This window comes from Diaporthe citri, assembly GCF_014595645.1.
Source record: "Diaporthe citri strain NFHF-8-4 chromosome Unknown scaffold_3, whole genome shotgun sequence".
NCBI classification, from domain to species: Eukaryota; Fungi; Ascomycota; class Sordariomycetes; order Diaporthales; family Diaporthaceae; genus Diaporthe; species Diaporthe citri.
Genome location: NW_025064848.1, coordinates 3,507,297 through 3,523,247, shown reverse-complemented (window position 1 = coordinate 3,523,247; position 15,951 = coordinate 3,507,297). Strand labels below are relative to the sequence as shown.

Sequence of the window (15,951 nt, the reverse complement as noted above, 5' to 3'; positions counted from 1 at the left end):
ATTCACGCAGCCAATTCCAGTCTAAAGTCTAAGACACCTATGCGTGTGATTCGGATACAGTAACAAGTGAGCGGAGGCCAGCAGCGACAATGAGAAGGTGTCAACTGTGTTTGTAATACTCGTGATCCGGACCGCACCGCCGGTACCTTTCCGACCCGGTGCCGAATGCACGGACCAGCTCACGGGAGGCTCCATGACTCTGTTTAGCAGAGTATGGCGTCAGCCCGTATACCGGTACGACTTTCTGTCGGTCCACTTGTGTGGTTCCTTCCCTCGAGGGACCCGGAACATCAAACTTCGAATCTACGCATGTGTCTAATCAGACAGAAATTCCCCACTGCCAACGCTGAACAGCCACAAGTGGACCGCCGTCTGGCTGGTACTGTACTTGAAGATCAAGATGCTTTACGTCGTGGTCAGGCTGAGTCACAGGTCGCCCAGAGGCATGCGGTGGAGGCAGGGGAGGTCGGATGAAGAGTGACCGACGGTTGTGTAACCTCGTCCAGATGCCCTCTGACGTATCGACGTGAGCTTGTGAGCATGAACAAGAAGAAGCATGGCGGTGCCGTCGTCTGATGTTCCCCGGGTTCACAGAAAAGGGGGTTCCATGGTTCCAACTGTGACCAACCGCTGAGGCAGGTGATATCTCTCTACCCGGGTATACGACAACTCACAATGCTGTGTATGTTTGCCCAGGTGTGCGCGTGTCTTGCGGATTCCCACCCCTGCCCACTAACAAGTGTTTCCCTGGCCGTGTAGCCATATGCCTTGTCACCCAGGTAGGCAATGAGTGGCCCTTGCGAGACAGAGACACTCCAGGTAAATCGGGCACGTACGTGTTTGTCCGGTGGTGCGTTCAGCCCAACACACACAGCCTCGTTCAATCCTTGACCTTGGCGTGTGCTCCCCCACCGTGTGCCCCTCAGGCCCACCCCGAGGAGCTCTGCCGCAATTTCAGGGCTCCTCCCGCCGTCCCCTGCCAACTTCTCTTGAGTCTCGTGGATTCCGACATAAGCACCCCCGCGCTTTGACACATGGCCACAGGTAACTTCCAGAGCACAATCACAAAGGAAAGCCCCTAACCGCTCTGCGCAAGAGACACGAGACACGGCCAACGGATCAGTCTGATACGTAAAAGAGAGTGCGCCGGCCCGGAACACGACCAGCAAGCAAAATCCAAACCTTCCTTCCAAGCGAGCTGTAACCCCGCGGCTGAACCAACACACAGAACCACCGCGACCGCACCCGCGACCCTGACCAGGGCCGCTCGACTGACCGCGACCCTTATCAATCCTATTTGTTGTTGTTTCCAGCCTGGACATACCCTGCCAACAACAACCCCAACTACATCATCGGTCCCTCGAGCCACTGTCGCATTTCTTGGTGGCACTTGATCTCGGCTTGGCGTCGACAATCTCAAAAACAACTCGACACGACACCACTATAGGCTTGCCTCGCTCAAGCCTACCCCTTCTCCCCGCACTCGACTTACAACGCGCAAAGAAGCTAGGTCACACAGCACACCATGGCCTACAACAAGCCTTACAACCCGGATGCGCTTCCACAGTGAGTTTGCGCTGTGCAACCACTCAACCGCGCACCTAGAAGCAATCACTAACAGGAACCCAACCAGATTCGCCGAGCCCGAGCGAAAACATGCCTCCCCTTCGCCCTCCCACTACGAGAACAAGCCGATGCCCCCTCGGCCACAGGAAGGCTACGGACGCCCACACGCCGGCTCGGCAGGGCGGCTCTCCCCAGCAGGACACCCATCAGGAGGGCATCATAACACCCACTCGGGCGTCATGTCTCCACCTCCCACCGGCGGCCCAAAGCCCACACACCACAACCGGCCCCCTCCCAACTCGAGACCCCCGCCCAGCCCGGCGCCGACTGACGGCGGGGCCGACCCCACGCTGCTGCCGCTCTTCAGGGCTGTTGACAAGGATGGTACGTATCACACCCAGCACGCGCTCTGGTGATCCGCGGGGGGGAAGCAAAAGAGCCACAGAGAAAGAAAATGCTGAGACAGCGCCAAATCGAACAGGCACCGGCCAGCTCTCGGAGCGCGAGCTCTCGGCGGCCCTCGTCAACGGGGACTGGACCGCCTTCGACCCGCACACGGTGCGCATGATGATCCGGATGTTCGACAGCGACCGGAGCGGGACGATCGGGTTCGACGAGTTCTGCGGGCTGTGGTCGTTCCTGGCGTCGTGGCGCACCCTGTTCGACCGCTTCGACGCCGACAAGAGCGGCAACATCCAGCTCGACGAGTTCAACAACGCCCTCGTCGCCTTCCGCTACCGCCTGTCGGAGCGCTTCGTCGAGCTGCTCTTCCAGACCTACGACAAGCGCAACGAGGGCGTCCTCAGCTTCGACCTCTTCGTCCAGGCCTGCATCAGCCTCAAGCGCATGACCGACGTCTTCAAGAAGTACGACGACGACCGCGACGGGTACATCACCCTCAGCTTCGAGGACTTCCTGACCGAGATCCTGAGGCAGCTCAAGTGAGCTCAGTCGCGCCTGGTTGGCTGCTCACTGGAGGGCGGGGCGGATTGGATGGAGGGGACATGGTGGAAAACTGTGACATTGCGCACAGTAGCATTTGCCAATTTGTTTTGGACGTTTGGCCATCATCACGTTGATTTTTGCGCTGGTTACATGTGCCATGCATTCACGACGATAGAGAGAGTGAGGGACTTTTTTCGGGGTATCTGACACGGCCAACATCACAGGTAGTGGCTAGAGGAGAGTTGATACCCTTGCGAATATGATCACGTCTACCTGGAAATGGTCATGTACTCGATGTGTCCCTGTGAGGATTTTGTGAGGCGGGAGATGACGAGGCCACGTGATGCGCGGTCAGCTTCTAATCTACTGGTAAGCTCACAAGCCCGTCTCATGGTGCTTTGGCGTAAGACTGAGGAACTTTGTCGTTAAGAGGTCGAGTATGGCAGGATCTCAGTCATCGAGTCGATGACGCAAATTCATGATTGATATGATCGTGTCGTTAATGTCCTCCACGTGAACCACCGCTGTGCTGAGCATTTGCCCAACACTGCAATGTAAATGGATGGACCAGCCAGACACGAACAAATGATTCTTCAACTTGTTCCACACAGAAACGCCTTGATTGGAAATGCAATGATCCAGAGTGGGCTGGGCTCTTCTCATCCTCCACGCTTGGGAGATGGTGCATGGCTCAGAGTGAGCAGAAAAGATAAACATTGCTTCGTCTGGCAAGGCGATCTTGGGCTTTAATGTACTCTACCGTCTAAATCGTTTCTGAAGGAGAACTGTAAAATATATCTGGGAATCGCGTTCGTGTGTGATGCAAGAAAATGATGAACAGCTCACCTCCCTGCGCATACCATCAAGGTCTTCTCTAGTAGTCCAGTTGAACTCAACTCCCCCCCCCCCTCCTCCAAGCCCCCTCCTTTGCTTCCCTTTATAGACCACGAAAGTCAACCGATTCGTACCACATGGCAGGGCGGCTAGGTCCCCGAGTTGTCTGCGGGTCAATTGTGGTCCAGTCAGGGAAAGCTGGAGGGTGACAACCAGGGTTCGATCCTCGTCCCTGGCAATACAAACATTTTTTTCCCCTCTCTCTTTTTTGTTGCTTGTCCGTGTTCTCGCTCTTTGGCTGCTTTTGGGTGCTGCCCACGTTGAGCTTTTGGTGTTGAGTCACCCGCCATCACCGTCGACGTCTTCTTCCACCAGATGGATCCACCAGCCAGAACCTCGCAACAAGAGTAGGTCACCACGTGCCTGAAGAACGATAGACGATCCTGCCTTGTCTGCCCCTGCCAGTTCTTGCGAGAGACCTGCCACGCTCCAAGGTCGATCCCACGTTCTCTCCCCAAATATCCTCGTCAGGACCCCATGTCTGATGTCTGATTCCGCCCCTGCATTCCTCGCCATCCTTATCACAGCACCGCGAAGGGCCAACGAAGCTCCCTGTGACGGTCGCAGTCACGGAGAAGCGACCATCACTTGCCTCCCTACCAAGCTCCACCGCATCGCCGCCATTAGTGACCCTCTCCCCCGCCTTTCTCCCAATCTCGCCCTTCCCCGGCCTACTCGACTTCAGCCACGCCGACCGAAACGCTCTGGCATGTCTACACACCATGGCGATGTACCCGGCAACTTGCGCCAAGGCAGGACGCAGCCCCCCCGGCTGCTGATGTGGTTGGAACATCCCCTCTGGACCACTACGGCTTCGAGGAGCAGAGCTGTCGGGCTGGCGACCTCGTGGGGATGGGGTGTGGGGGTTGCGGGACTGCTCGTGCAGAAGGCCCGTCGTGTGGACTAATGCGGATAAGGGGCGCTGGGCTGACGAAAGTGAACGTCGAGGCTGGAAGGGCGCTCGTGTAAGTGTCAGGATCATCCAACTTGGCTCAGTGTGGCTGCCATGAGCTCTGCCCGAGGCCCAGATGCAATGGTCCAGGACACAATCACCCATATATACTGGCCGAGTCTGGAGATACGGTAAGTGTAGCTTCTTATATTGGTAGACTGTGCCGCTATGTATGTCTCTACTACGGAGTAGACGACGTTGAACACGTCCGACATCCCACAAGACACGCTTCAGTCCAAGACAATCTGTGCAGATTCAACTGGAGTGTACTGTAGAGCAAGAATTCCAAGATCAAATCATGGACCACTGCGAGTCCGTCTGATTTTGGATGACCAGGCAAGAAGACGAGGGCTGTTCTTCTAGAACAATTGGCCACACAGGAAGCAAGACAACGAACATGGCGTGGCGAGACAGAAGATGAGAACGTCCAGCCAATGCCCCCCAACCCCCCCTTCTTTCCCGAACCATTATCGAGACAGACTAAACATGGAATGAACTAGCCTATACCGGCCTCATCCTGTCGACGACTAGGGCAAGCCGCCTCGACAAGTTGCTTGGTGGCAGGTTTGCTTGACGTGCCGGTTTGCGCATGCACAAAAAAAGGTCATGGACAACACACAGAACCTAGTGCCACATGGCTTGACAAGCACTTGCTTGCATCCAAACTTTCGTACCTTGCAGGGAGCTGTCCCATCCAGCCCACACCCGGCCAGGCTGTTATGACTGATGCCCAAACGGTGAGCTATTCGGCCGATATAACCGATTACGAGAGACATCCAGGGCTGCAGAAGCTGTGATGTTGCTTCACTTGAACGGATCCCCTTCGAGGAACGCATATGAGAGAGTGGACAGTGGCTTACATACGTATGGTCTCATAGCTTGCTGCAAGGTACACGTATACTGCTGGCTGCTGCCCAAGCTGCGGCAAGGTGGTTTCCCGAGTGTGATACTGCTGCACTCTAGGCTTGCTTCAGCCGCGCAGTGTCGCTTCGGCCTCCCCGAGCAGATGCTCTGTGATGAGACTCCGGCCAGGTACAATGCAGCTCCTCGGCCTCGCACTCCCAGTCATGCGTGTCTGGGCTACTGTTCCCGTGCAAAACCTTGAGTCAATCTATGTGACAGGGATGCACACACAGACACACACACACGGGCACCACAAGCAGGCGCTGTATGGTCCTGAAGCCTTGGTTGTTGACGCCCAGCTGAGCGCCAATGGCGGTGGGGGGAGGCGGTGTTGTGTCAAGTCTTCCTTAGCAGCGACGACATATGGCCTCCGGAGACGTGTTTGACTGTTACTTTCTGCCCGCAGGGCTGGGCTGGTGTTTTATCCGATCAGCAGCTGTCGTGTCGAGCAGGCGAGTTGTCGATGCTGATGGCGTCCGCTGAAACAGCTGGCCAAAACGGGCACGGCAGCAGCACAGGGCAAGCCCGCGCGGCTATCGCATGCTGCCGATAAAATGAGTTGGCGTCCGGCTGACAACCCCGGAGGCGGAGGGTCACGGCGCAGCCTCGGATGTTTGCCGTCAAAACCTGGGGGCGCATGAGGTCTGAAACCGCATGCAGACGGTCTCGTTTCGTGCGGCCCCAGGGCGGTTGCAGTCTTGAAATGCTGTGTGCTCGATGCTGCCGAAGTCACGGGGAGGCAACGTCCAGCGAGTCCGATCCGAAGGGTCAATTACAGACGACTCGAGCCAAGTCCGAGTATGTCCTCGTGTGAAGTAGAGGAGAGCTCTTGTTAGTAGCGCGTAAGAAGACCGTCAGCATCCAAGGACATCCCCAGATACAACCTCGCCGCCGCTGGGGGCTGAAGACACTGCGGACCGATCAGATGCCACGGAAAGGCGAGTAAGGCAGGCGGTTTAGATTGCACACCGACTAAATCTGCGACTGGACTAGCCGGCGTTGCGCGTCTTGGTGTCAAGGAGTTGTTTAGCTGAGAAGGTTGGCGACTACACAGGCAGGCAGGAGTTGAGTAGCTGGCGGACGGAGTGGGTCAGGTGCCGGAAGCCGGCTCTGACGGGCTCAAGCTACCACGTAGACCCGACGCGACAGAATGTAGACTACTATAGATAGCAGCAAGCTACCGCCGACGCGGGTGGAAGAGCAATCCAGGGCATTGCACAAGGAGTGCATGCTAGCCTGGCCTGGCTGCGGAGGCAGGGAGGTCGACCGACTGACTGCTCAAGGATCGAATCCACAGGCATGTGAACGAGCTGCGTCTGCAGCTGTGTGTTGGATCACAGCCCCACCGCCCTTGGACGGGTTTTTGCGGACCCACTTGATCATTCTGACGACGGTACCCAAGTGGGTACTTCCTGCCTTGCCGCCTCCAGACGTCGGAATCCTTCTCCCCAAGGATGCCCCGCCAAAAGCGGCGGGAAATCATACTGCTACTGCAAGTGTAAAGCTCCGGCAGAATAATCTGCCTCCTTAACTTGCGCCTCCTTCCCCGCCCTCCCGACATGGCACAGCCGCCGCCACGAGGGATTGCATCCGCTGGCCATCGTTGTCGATGGACATGAGCTCCACGACAGAGGATGCGTGGGAGAGCACTGAGGGGCCTTTGCCAGCTCCCACAGCAAGGAAAGCTTGTCTCAGGGGTGAGCTGGGAGATCGGCGTCGCCGTCTGCAGAGCAGGCAAGCAGCTCGCCAAGCTTGGACGGAGCTCCTCGAGCTGTCGAGACGCATGCTTTCGTCCAATCGGTGGGAACTCCTTTGTCTCGAACGCAAAGGCGTGCATCAGTACTATGTACACTGATCTGGATCCAAGATAACCCGAAGGGTCAGAGCCCAGGGCTGAGCAGCGAGGAGAATGGCAGGGCAGGGCCAGAGATGAGCCTGCTTGGGGCGCTGATCTGAGTCATGACTTTGGCCACTGACGATTTGGTCATTCTTCGCATTGCGCCGGATCGAAGTCTCTGGAGAAAGCCTGGCTCGTCGGATGAAGAGCCCCAACCTGACTCTCGGTGACAGATTCACCGCCTTGCGCTGTAGCTATCAATAGTATGCGCAAGAAGCTCAGCTGCAAGGAATACCTAAGCTGAGCTCTGCAAGAGGAGCGAGCCCTCCGGCAGTTCTTGAATTATCAATCACAGCGAGGTAGCTGGCCCCGCGCGGTCGCGTCGCATCGCATCGCATCTGAGCTGATAGCTTGCAGCTGTCCCCGGCTTTCCCAACGGCACGGCACTGGGCTGCGTCATTGTCATGGGACAGGGAGGGTCGCTGAACCTGGTTCAAACTTTCACTGCGTCCTCCATCCCCAGGCAAGTATCCGCACTTTGCGGTTTCTGTCTTGCAGGTACCGTCCCAGCCCAGCTGATCAAATGAGCTTTTACGCAAGGCTAGGGACCTGCCAGAAGCAGCAGGAAGGGCCAGATAAGATGGTAGGTAGGTAGACTAGATGGCCTTGTCCGACGATAGCTTCAACGTCCAGAGCAACGGGCTCCGCCCTGCTGGAGCTGGAGCTGGAGCTGGAGCTGTGTACAGGTCTGTCGTCCCTGCTATGTACAGCCCTGCCGTACCACTTCCTGTACACCGTACAAGCCTTTTGGGACGGGACCCACGATGGCAAGATTTCGGTGGAGGTTTCAAGGGGCCTACCTCTGCCTTCACTGGGTACCTGAGTGAGCGGGTCGGATCTGCAACTGGGACCTTCGACATGGTCATGGTCATGACCATTGGACCTTGACGGGGGCTTTATTACCTGGCAGCTGAGCCGTCAAAGGCTTCGAGCGGTGCTTGCTTGGTCTGGGGCGCCGTTAGCCGTTCCTGTCGTGCCGGAGTGACAAGAATTTTGCACCTACATAGTCCACGACGGAGGCATTGATTGAGACCCCTATGATGTCTTCATGCGCCTGGATGTCCCCTCTGGCCCTTTGCCTTTGCCTTGATTATTCTCCCCTCGACTCGTCCCAGGCCAGGTCTGCCCAGCTGCCCAGCTGGCCCCTTTCGCCTGGCCCCTTGCACTAGGCGGACCACCCACCTCGTCGCAACCCGACCTCCTGACCTCTCTGACCTCCTCTGACCTCTCTGACCTCCTCTGACCTCCTCTCCGTCTCGCCCTGGCGTCTCTGCTGCTGCTGCTGCTGCTCCTCCAGCTGCTCCTCCTCCTCCTCCTCATCCTCCCCAGTCTTTTTTTGTCAAATCGAGTCGGGAACGTGCTTGCTCTAGCGCTGCTCCCATCAGGTCTCGGTCCTGAGCCAGTCTAGAGCTAGCTACAGTAGACTCCTGTCCGACTCATCTACACAGTACATACCTGCTAGGAGGTACCAAGGTACCAAGGTTGGCTGCTACCTACAGGAGGTTGCAGCTTAGTCGTTCTCAGCTTCTTAGTGTTAGCCGCAGCACCGAGCAAAGCACCCAATCCATCCAGTCTTCCGAGGTTGCGCCCCCTCTCCCTCTTCCGGTCACCTCCTAGACCACGTCCTAGACCACCTCCTCTCGCCGCCCTCTATTCTTCGAAACACCTCTTGTCACAACCCGACAGCTGAGGACAAGCTTGGAGCTCTGGTGCCCATCCTGCTGCAATTCCATCCCCTGACCACCTGCCTCCCCTCGCATTAGGCGGACAGGAGTCAATGCGACAGCTTCACTGCCCTAGCAACTGCTCTCCTCGACCGCCGTCAGCTCTCAACTCTATTCTTATCGACAAGAGCTCCAGCCCACCATCCCCGCCCACGCCCAACCTCGACCTCGACCCCGACCCCGAACTCGTACTCGACCTCGACCTCGAATGGTGGGGTCAAGGCAATTGTAATCGCCCAAGATGCCGCCCCGATCGTCTTTGACATCATCCTTCTCAATTACCGATGCGAACAATGAAGTCGTCTGTCCACTGCGCAATCAGGATGGATCAAGCTGTAGGAAGCGCTGCGTCGGCGTACGTCCTGCCCCTCATCCCCCCCCCCAATTGACGCAATGCGCTTCAATTGCGACGCCTTGCGCCGTTATATGCCATTAGAATTCACCGGTCCAGCGTTGGGGATGGTAATGGTATGCCGTGCTGCTGCTGATGGTGATGCTAACCACCATTCGACCACCAGGAGAAAAGGTACCGCTCCATGCAGGAACACATCCGCCGAGCGCATCCAGAGCACTACATTTCCAAGCTTCCCGCCACGGAGGAGAGCTTCCATCTGATGATCAACACACCACCAAGTGAGAGGCCACCACAACCGCAGCAGAACCCGGCGCCGACCAATGCTCCAAACCACCAGGCAAAGGCCTATGCACCCGACCGCAATGCATATTACCGAGACGAATCTAGCAATCCTGGAACTCCTCGGCAATATGAAGATTACCCGGGCGGCTTGCTGCCAGCTGCAACAAATGCGGCCGCGGCGCTGGCTTCCCTGCACAACTACAAGACGGGCACTGGATCGGACTGGGACGCTGAAGGCGTGAGTCTTGCAAAGTTTCACTATGAAATTGATCCTATGAATCACTTTAGTGACCTCCAAATGCAGGAGTGGGTGTCGGATTCTGAGAAAGATAGAATGCCGAGATCCTCCGTCGAGCTCCCTCCCTTACAGCCCAACAATACTGCCATCACGAGTGAGCCTTTCTCTGGGCTTAGTTCTAGCCGGCCAAGAGATCTGCTCTCCTCAATCATGGCAACCTCGCCTCCAGGGCGATCTTCCACCCTGCCTCCCCTTCAAAGGCCCCTGGGGCCGAACCGGTCCAGGAAACAGTCCGTCACCAAGCGGGGCAGAGAGACACAGCACCGGAAGCAGCGGTCCAGAGACGCGAAAGACTGGGTGAAGCGAGGTAAGATCGACATTGCTGGGGACCTTCTACAACCAACGGCACAGGAGCGGCCAAGGCCGTACTCGGCCGAGCCAACGGCTCGATCACCCTGGATGGACCTCCTTGAGGCGGCCACATCGGTTGCCGATGACCTGAACGAGGAACGGACGCCGGTGAGTCCCTCCTCCCCTTTCTGAAACTCCCATTGGCGGCCAGGGCCGTGCTGACTTGTCGCAGATGCCCCAGTCTCCTGTGTCTATACAGCGAGCTTCTTTGCCGCCCTTCTCCCAACAGCAGTTTGGCCAGTCAGGATACCAGGCGTCCCCCTTGCAGCAGGCCTTGACGCCGCCCAACTACGCGCAAGAAATTCCTGGGCCCTTCCCATCCGTGGAGAGCGGCGAGAGTGCAGAGAGCTTTCACATGGGTACTCATGGATTGACAGATTCCTCACCCAGCTACTCCTCACAGAACACTCAGATATACTGTGCTGCCTGCCAGAGTGTTTCCCTTTTACGAGACTCGTACGCCTGTACGGAATGCATCTGTGGCATCTGTCAGCAGTGTGTCGAGGTTCTCATGGCCGAGCAAGGTGCCCGAAGAAAGTGTCCTCGCTGCGCCACGATAGGTGGTCGATTCAAGCCTTTCCAGCTCGATATTCGCTAAATGCGGCCGCATACACCGCGCTCTTCGCACCTTTTCTGGTTCTTCTTTTCCTGGATATCCTCCTGGCCTTTCCTTTTTTCTCTTTGGTTTTACTTGCAGAATTCCAGCATAATCGGTGGTATCGAATCATTTTCCACAGGAGTAGCAGGCGGCCATCTGGCGGAGTTTTTTCTTTTTTAAAGGGATTGGATTTCCACTACTGATCACTCACAGAGTCTATTCGATTGCGTCTGCCTTTATTCACACACGCCCGCCACCTTTGGACTTTTGAATTGTTTCTCAGTTGTAACTGCGGTTTCTACTGGAGCCTGGAGCGCCCTTTCCGATCCTGGAACATGATCTCGAGTCCCAGATGGGACTATGTTTAGTTTGCGTTGTCGTTTCACTGTTGGTTTACAGGAACAAATCTCATGGAGGCGTCCTCCACCGGGTTGGAGGGGGGTTTGTGAACTTTTCACGTTATGAACTGGGACCTGAGCTTTGATTACCCCGACTAAAGGTTTAGATTTGTGGGATTACTCGATATAGCCAGACGATAACGTCTAGATAACACGGTCACGGCTATCAGTAGCTCGCTCTTGTTCGATGCGAAGTTATGTGCATATGTAGGACGCGATCAATGACGACCCTTTCAGCCGAAGAATAAAGCAAGATATACTGCGTCTTCTTGGGTCCCATTCGCAGCAGAACTGACTTATCGCGGGCGTTTTCCTTGGCCTCATTCAGGCTCCTGGTCCTTCCACGTTTCTCTGACCGCGTTAACATCAAACCCACATCTCTCCGCCCTGGCCACAACGGCCTTTGCCCTGCCCACAACCGGAGCATCGATCATCTTCCCGTCCAGAGTCCACGCCCCCCTGCCCGCTTCCCCTGCCCTGTCCCCCTTGCTCGCCTTCTCATCCGCCACGACGACCCTGACGCTCCACTCCACCTCGCCCTCGGACGGGGCGAACGCCCCCTGGACGACCTCGACCTGCGAGGGGTGGATGCACTGCTTGCCGTTGAACCCCAAGCCTTTCCCGTCGGCGCACTCCTCCCGCAGGCGGCTCACGCCCTCGTCGCCGCGGAAGGTGGTGCAGACCAGGTCGATGGTGGAGGGCAGGCCGAAGGCGCGCGCGTGCGTCGCGATGGCGGACCGCGCGTACAGGAACTCCCTCAGCGACGGGGTCCGCGTCAGGCTCAGGTCCAGCGAGAAGTCCTCGGCCGCGAAGATCAGGCCGGACAGTCCCACGCCGCCTGCGGTCCCGGCCTGGCAGATGGAGCCCAGGTTGAGTATCGCCTCGGCCGACTCAATGAGCGCGAGCAGCTTTATTGGCTGCGGCCCGTCCTGGGAGTACCGCTGTGGTGCGACGTGCTTGAGCACGTCTGCGACAAAGGTCAGGTCCGAGGCCGTGTTCACCTTTGGGATCACGATGGCCTCGAGACTTGGCTCCTTGCCCAATATTTGCAGGTCTTCCAGCGCGTAGGGCGTCGAGACGGCGTTGACGCGGGCGGCGACCTCGCCTATGCCCTTTGGGCGGGACGACGGCGAGGACGAGAGGGACGAGAGATGCTTGGCGAGCGCCTGCCGTGCGTTGGGCTTCTCGTGGGGCGTCACTGAGTCCTCCAGGTCGTAGGTCACATTATCTAAGGTAAGGCCCAGGGACTTGGTGAGCATCTTCTGGGAGGAACCGGGGACTGCAGGGAGGGAGGTCAGTCTACGGTGTGAGTGAAGGTGGATGGGATGGGTCGTCTTGCCGTAGAGCAGGGCCCTGCGCAGGACTGATGCTGATGTTGCCATTGTAGCGAATTGATTAGGGTGCGGCCTATTGGAAAATGCGGTATACACGCTGCAACTCCATTCCTATCTACTCGATATATGTAGTGACGATTTCACCGTTGAAATAGAAACGTCCAAGTATGTAGCCGAGGTGGCCTAGGACGTTGATGTACCGGCGAGGGGGAGCTTCGAGTCGGCTACTACCTTGGTACTTAGAGAAGGCCGTCACGGTTGGTCCCCTGTGTAACCCCTGTAGCCGTTAATACCACAGTGCTGCGCCAGTGAATTTAGCGGGCTGCCGGCTCTCTCTGTACGAAACAGAACAGCTGGAGCTTTCAAGCGTCACGCATCCCAGCTCCCAGGGAGCTGCATACGTACCTGCCTACGTGCCGAGCACCGCGCAATCTATCACCATCCAAGCTTCGGCTTCAAACACGACACTGTGGCCAAATGACCCACCCGCGCGACGACACACAACAGTCCCCATCCGCTCTTTATATGCATTAGTCGAAAGGCTGTCGTCGCCGTCCTAATTGTCAAACCGCCATGGACCACCAACAATCGCCCGCGCCGGGCTCGCTGAGCTGGCGCCTGAGCTCGCATCCCATCACATTACTTACCTTCCTGGCCTTTCGATCGTGTAAGTCGGCGCCCGCGCGACGGCGGCGCCCGCGCCTCCTACTCGAATGCGCTTGATACTGACACTCAACCGCAGCTAGCCTCCTAGTCTACCTCTTCGGCCTCCTCTTCACCGAGAACCTGTACGCCATGGCTCCCTGTCTCCCATCTAGGCCCGCGCACGAGACCGGCCAGACTTAATCTTTGCTGGAAAGCAGTTGCTAACATGTTGCGCCTGATCACAGCGTCCTCATATTCATCATCACCATCCTCCTCCTCGCCGGCGACTTCTACTACCTGAAAAACATCGCCGGCCGCCGGCTCGTCGGGCTGCGCTGGTGGAACGAGGTCGACCCGTCCTCGGGCGACTCCAAGTGGGTGTTCGAGAGCAGCGAGCCCGGCACCAAGGTCATCAACCCCACCGACAGCCGCTTCTTCTGGCTGGCCAACTACGTCCAGCCGCTGCTGTGGGGTCGCGCTGGCGATACTGGCGCTCGTGCGCTTCATGTTCATCTGGTTGCCTCTTGTTGGTGAGTTACACGTGGCGCTTGCCTGGATCTCGAAGACGGGAAACAAGTCAAATAATTATGGAAGCTGACCCTTTCGTGGGAATAGCCATTGCACTGGCCCTGACGATCACAAATTCCCTGGCGTTCTCTCGGTGCGACAAGTTCAGCCAGGCGTCCAGCATAGCAGGAGGTGCCTTCTCCGCGACAGGCATGGCCGGGAACATCGCGAGCGGCATGGTAGGAAGGTTCTTCAACAGGGGCTAGACAGATCGGTGGGTGAGCAGGCCGGCGAATGCGCCCTAGTCCTTACTGGCACGGCCTTGTAGGATATCCAGGCAGAGCAGCTCGTGGGATCCATGGCGTTGGGCCCCTGGCACAAGGGGTTCATTTTTTCTTACATTGGGGGTACAACGCAATTGCATTTTCAACGGCGAATGGGAGGTCAAAAGGGCCGGTAGACAGGCCAAGGGACAATCGAGGCGCGCATACAATTCGCAGGTAGCTCGCCACACTCTATACAAAATTTGTTCAACAAAGGTCTGCTTAAAGCAGCGACTGGGGCTTTGCAGGTCAAGTGAGTGGTCTATGTTTCTCGAATGATCTCACCAGTATCGGCAGTTTGATGTGCAATTCCCTGTGTGAGAGGAATTTGTATTACAGTTGCAACAGGTGTGTTGAAATTTGGACTGATGGATTTCCCATACATACCGGAGTTCGAAGCCTTCAAAAGCACCTGGCTGTCCATTGTTCAGCAGATCACCATCCGCCATCGTCATGCCACCCACGGATTTCATTATCAACCCCTTGGCCGCCGCTCGCGCAACCTGCAAGAGCTGGCCCACGTCATTTGTGTCAATACTTCTTCCTTTACGGGCTGCGGCCGTATGCCTGATTCGCTTGGATGAGTTTCAGAGCCGGGTCCTGAGCCGGGTCGAGAAATAGCTGGACAGCCTCCTCGTTGTTCCCCAAAGCGTTCCCGGTCCGTTCGAGTGTTTGTACCTTTGACTTATACGCTGCGCTCGCATGTATGCCGCCCGACGTATTCGCCAATCTCGCGGAGGCCGAGGGCCGGCTCAGCTGGCTCAACACTATGATCTCCTCGATAGAGTCCCAGGCCTCCGATGATCGCCGAGAAATCAACATATGAGCGGAATTACAAGCTCCAATCGTAGTGCAAGCTAACATGACGGCAATAGCCAGATATACCGCAGTACTGTTGGCTTTATACGCAAGACCAGAGACAGTTACGTCCCACTGCAAGCGCGTTAGCGTCACACCATTCGCTGTGTTTGGCACAGCGACAACGTTCTTCCCATCGAGCAATAGATCGAAGTATCTCCCTGGGTCGCTGACTCTTGAGGGTAGCCAGTTCATCCGCTCCAGGCAGTCCGTCACGTGGTACATGTTGCCACCGTTGTCGTTGAGACCAATGCGAGACATTCCATCCACGATCAACATGGCGATGGTGCTTTCGAGAGTGTGGCATAGAGTAGCCCAGTGGATTAGCAGGCCGGTGGAGTCGTCGAAGCCGGCAGACGTGAACATGGAGGCGGCCGTGGTCCAACCCATGTCCCTCGTGCCTCCCAGCACAGGGAGCAGAGCATCGAGCCATGCTTGATCGAGCTGGGCGAAACGCCAGTCAGGCCCTGGTATCGGCGAAAATCCTACGTTGGTGCCGTGTTCCTTTGTTGAGGTGAGAGATCCGAAAACTATCATGTTATCTGTCTCTGGCAACGCCGAGCCAATGTTGGTGCCGCGTGCCCAGCGAGCGTCGATTGAGCATGCAATAGGCGCCACGAACCGACCACCGCTGTCGGTATCAGAGTATGTTTCCACGAGCATAGCTGCAGCAAGGTGATTGTCCGTTTCCGGGGGCGGAATGTCAATCCAGTGAGTCGCGATTCTTTTCAAGTTGTCTTCGAACGTTCTACCCAACTCCACCGTTGCATTCCAGAAGTGGGAATCATCCAGTCTGTCTGCAAATTCTGGCTGCATGGTGAACTTAGAACTCAGGGTCAGATTCAAGAAGTCTCAACTCGGTAATTTCTCGCCATTCACTTACTGGAATTTCGGTCGTGATCAGTTCGGTCGCAGAAATGTTATACCCGCCGGCGTCGTCAAGCCAACATGTAACTCGGCTGACAGGGAGCCAACCGTCCACCACCGCCGTTCCTAAGCCATCTGTCGCGGTCTTAAGATTGCGATTAGACCCAGAGTTTTTGGTGCTGGAAGCATTGTTACAGGCCATAACCCATTCATCGGCAATCAGCCTTGAAATACGGGCCGTTGGGACGTGGATC

At 56.9% G+C, this 15,951-nt stretch overlaps 5 protein-coding genes across 5 annotated transcripts; 3 read left to right on the top strand and 2 right to left on the bottom strand.

Moving 5' to 3' along the window:
• Positions 1–1,525: 1,525 nt before the first annotated feature.
• Positions 1,526–2,511, top strand: INS49_008538 (uncharacterized protein; the record flags this gene model as incomplete). Its single annotated transcript, XM_043169278.1, has 3 exons — positions 1,526–1,566; positions 1,634–1,950; positions 2,048–2,511. 3 exons carry the CDS (start codon positions 1,526–1,528, stop codon positions 2,509–2,511), a joined length of 822 nt encoding a protein of 273 aa, XP_043026958.1.
• A 6,611-nt stretch (positions 2,512–9,122) lies between these two features.
• INS49_008537 (uncharacterized protein) lies at positions 9,123–10,765 on the top strand (the record flags this gene model as incomplete). The annotated part of the gene is made up of 4 exons (XM_043169277.1): positions 9,123–9,236; positions 9,400–9,756; positions 9,823–10,275; positions 10,340–10,765. The coding sequence occupies 4 exons, from the start codon at positions 9,123–9,125 to the stop codon at positions 10,763–10,765; spliced, it is 1,350 nt and encodes a 449-aa protein (XP_043026957.1).
• A 718-nt stretch (positions 10,766–11,483) lies between these two features.
• On the bottom strand, positions 11,484–12,545 carry INS49_008536 (uncharacterized protein; the record flags this gene model as incomplete). Its single annotated transcript, XM_043169276.1, has 1 exon — positions 11,484–12,545. The coding sequence occupies one exon, from the start codon at positions 12,543–12,545 to the stop codon at positions 11,484–11,486; it is 1,062 nt and encodes a 353-aa protein (XP_043026956.1).
• Positions 12,546–13,070: 525 nt separating this feature from the next.
• INS49_008535 (uncharacterized protein) lies at positions 13,071–13,915 on the top strand (the record flags this gene model as incomplete). Its single annotated transcript, XM_043169275.1, has 4 exons — positions 13,071–13,164; positions 13,240–13,285; positions 13,388–13,638; positions 13,758–13,915. The coding sequence occupies 4 exons, from the start codon at positions 13,071–13,073 to the stop codon at positions 13,913–13,915; spliced, it is 549 nt and encodes a 182-aa protein (XP_043026955.1).
• Positions 13,916–14,518: 603 nt separating this feature from the next.
• INS49_008534 (uncharacterized protein) lies at positions 14,519–15,493 on the bottom strand (the record flags this gene model as incomplete). The annotated part of the gene is made up of 1 exon (XM_043169274.1): positions 14,519–15,493. One exon carries the CDS (start codon positions 15,491–15,493, stop codon positions 14,519–14,521), a length of 975 nt encoding a protein of 324 aa, XP_043026954.1.
• Positions 15,494–15,951: the final 458 nt, after the last annotated feature.